Here is a 2,824-nt window from a genome sequence, read left to right as displayed (position 1 = left end):
GGCTGAAGTAGTGTTTTCTTTCTATTTTTTTTTTTTTTTTTGCCAGTGCTGGGGCTTGAACTCAGCGCCTGGGCACTGTCCTTGGATAGGTGAGCATGCTACCACTAGGCTACATTCCTGGCCCTGAAGGAATCTGGTTTCATGCCTGTAATTCTAACTACTCAAAAAGCTGAACTCTAAAGATCAAGTTCAATGCCAGTGCAGGCACATAATTATCTCCAGTGAATAGAGCAAAAAGCCAAAAGTAGAGATGTACCTCAAGTGATAGAACACACATCTTCAAAAAAAAAAAAAACTAAGGAACAGACATCCAGGACCTCAGTTCAAACCCAGTATCAGTACAGAGGGGAAAAAAATCCTCAGCACACAGTTATAGTCCTTGTTTCCTGGCTGGCTGAACTGAGAAGATTCATTGAGTCCAGGAGTTTCAGATTCGCCTAAGCAATACAACGAACTGTCTCCAAAGTAAACTGTTTCAAAATGAAAGCCTTGAATTCCTCTATTTGGCTCCTTTTCCTATTCGTGTAGCCCATCAATGTTTAGCTACCCCTTTTCCCCATCTCAAAGTCAATCTAAATGATGCAACCCAATAAGACACTTCTTGCTTTAACTCATAGAGTAATATGTTTATTGAAAGTTTCAAGACTGAAGAAGGCTTACACTATACATTACCATGAAAAAGCAAATCGTAAACTCCATCTGAATCTTCTCCCTTGGCTGTCCCTCAAAGTCTCAGAGCTACAAACAGTAGCTCTAGATTCCCACCCCACCCCCCTTATCAAGGTATTATGGAGCTCTCTTCTCTCTCTCTGTCATCCCCTCTCCCTCTCCTCTCCAACCTTAGTTTTTCCCCTCTGGTAGAGTTGAAGGGAGGAGGAGGACTCATGAGGAAGACAGAGGTGGCGTTAGGAAAGAAACAATGTCTTTTGATTTGCTCCAGAAAATATATTTTGGTTGTTTTGCTGTGTTTGTTTGCTCAAAGCTGGCGGTCTACCAGCTGAGCCACAGCTCCACGGGAAAATACTTTCTTGAGCCCCCTGTAGTGTTTGATTTCAAATCCAAGCTCCCCTTAGATAAAGTTAATGCTTTTGAATCGCAAGCATGGCTTTCCTATTCCAATCGGATCATTTCACAGTATTTGAGAAAAGAGCAAAGCTACTTTTGCCTGTACCTTCCTGAGGCCCAAGCAAGACTCCATTTTAAATTGACAAGCAGGAGTTTGAGAGCCATTGTCCACTCTTCCATCGTGTTGAGACGGGTCTGGATCTGGATAGAGTACCGCTTTCCGCTGCCCTTGTCATCGCATATGGTGCCCTGCTCCGGATGCATGCTGTAGGGCAGGGAGAACCACCCCGTCTCCTTCTCGGCCTCGTTCTTGAACTGTTGCATGCAATCCAGGAAAGCCATCATCGCAAGGTCATATTTGTTGTTCGGGAAGACATTCTGCTGCCCATCGGAGAACAAAGGCAGCGTCACGCCGTCATTCGTCAACGACTTCAGGTAGGAATGGTTTCCACAGGCGACCAGCTGGTACCTCTGAAACTTGAGTCCGATGGTATTGGCGAGGGCGAGGAGCAGCAAGGCCGTCTGTCCCCAGGCAGCGTTGATCTCCGTCCAGTCCACAGCGACCTGGGGGATGTAGCCCAATCTGAAGTTGTTGATGACGCCCAAGGGGCCCTCCTCCCAGATCTGGAAGGTGACCTCGAAGATGTTGGTCGTGCTCAGCTTGTCCAGCTGGCCCTGGGTATACCTCAGCTGGTTCTCCAAGCTGGACAGCTGGTCAGTCAGTTCGAGGTTTTGCCCCTCCAGGACGCAGATATCCTTCTGGCACTGCACGTCCAGCTGTTGCAGCTCCTCCGTCTCCGCCTCGGATGCCCTGAGAGCCTCTGCGGTTTGGGCCCAGGTCTGCTCCGCATCCTCCAGCTCCTGAGTCAGCGTCTCCTCCATCCGCTTCAGGTTCCATAGGTCTTCCTGCAGCCTGATGGTCTGCAACTTCGTGTCCTCCTCGTTCATTAGCAACTCGGGCTCCAGGGCGCGGCTGTAAGCCTGGCAATCCAGCTGCGCCTCATTGAGTTGAGTGTCCAGATGCTCTAAAAGACGGTCAGTGCAGTCCTCGCAGAGAGGGTGGTCTACTTCTTCGCCAGAGAAGATGTCAAAAATGCCCGCAAGGGACTGGAGGGTACAGCTTAGCGTTTGGGTGCAGGCAACACTCCCAAGAATGGTGAACTGGTCAGAGCTTTCGCTGGATTTCCCACCATCGCCAGCAAGGGAGCTGCTGGAGGCAGAGGCCTGGAGTTCCAGGTTAACCTTCTCGGCTGCCCCCGGCATGTCTGCGGGGTCCAGGACTCTCAGGGGCTGTCCGCAGCTCTGGCACTTGAAGCGGAAAGATAGCTTGCACGTGGTCTCGGTGCTTGACTCCATTCTACGTTTCCACTGGCTTCTTGGTTGCTTGGCCTAGGATCCTTGTGAAGTTGTTTCTGAGAGTGGTTCTTTGCGCACACTTAATCTCTCCTTTCGCCTATCTATAGAAAACCTTTCGATGGTTACCACCCTGGCTACTTAGAGGAGGGGTTTTTCTTAAAAGCTAAAAAGAGCCTATCACATTTTCCTCCTTTCATGTGTTTCCGGGGATTTTTAGAAGTAATCTTCCTACACCTAAACATCTCCTCGTGGTAGTCCCACAGAAAGTTCTTATCTCACTTGAGATAAAGTCTAGGCATCTTAAGTTGGCATGAAGACCCCGCCTACCATCCCAGCTTCCCTCCTGAGTCTTCCTGTAAACCTACTTACTTGCATTCTAAATTCTGCCAGTATTGTGCTTTTG

The 2,824-nt window shown here is 48.9% G+C and overlaps 1 protein-coding gene across 1 annotated transcript; it reads right to left on the bottom strand.

Moving 5' to 3' along the window:
• Positions 1-1,155: 1,155 nt before the first annotated feature.
• Becn2 (beclin 2) lies at positions 1,156-2,421 on the bottom strand. Its single transcript, XM_090341598.1, has one exon. It carries the CDS (start codon positions 2,419-2,421, stop codon positions 1,156-1,158), a length of 1,266 nt encoding a protein of 421 aa, XP_090197724.1.
• Positions 2,422-2,824: the final 403 nt, after the last annotated feature.

This window comes from Megascapheus bottae, chromosome 10, assembly GCF_031878675.1.
Source record: "Megascapheus bottae isolate mThoBot1 chromosome 10, mThoBot2.hap1, whole genome shotgun sequence".
NCBI lineage: Eukaryota > Metazoa > Chordata > Mammalia > Rodentia > Geomyidae > Megascapheus > Megascapheus bottae.
Note: the sequence above shows the minus strand (reverse complement) of the source record. Positions and strands in the feature narration are given on the sequence as shown.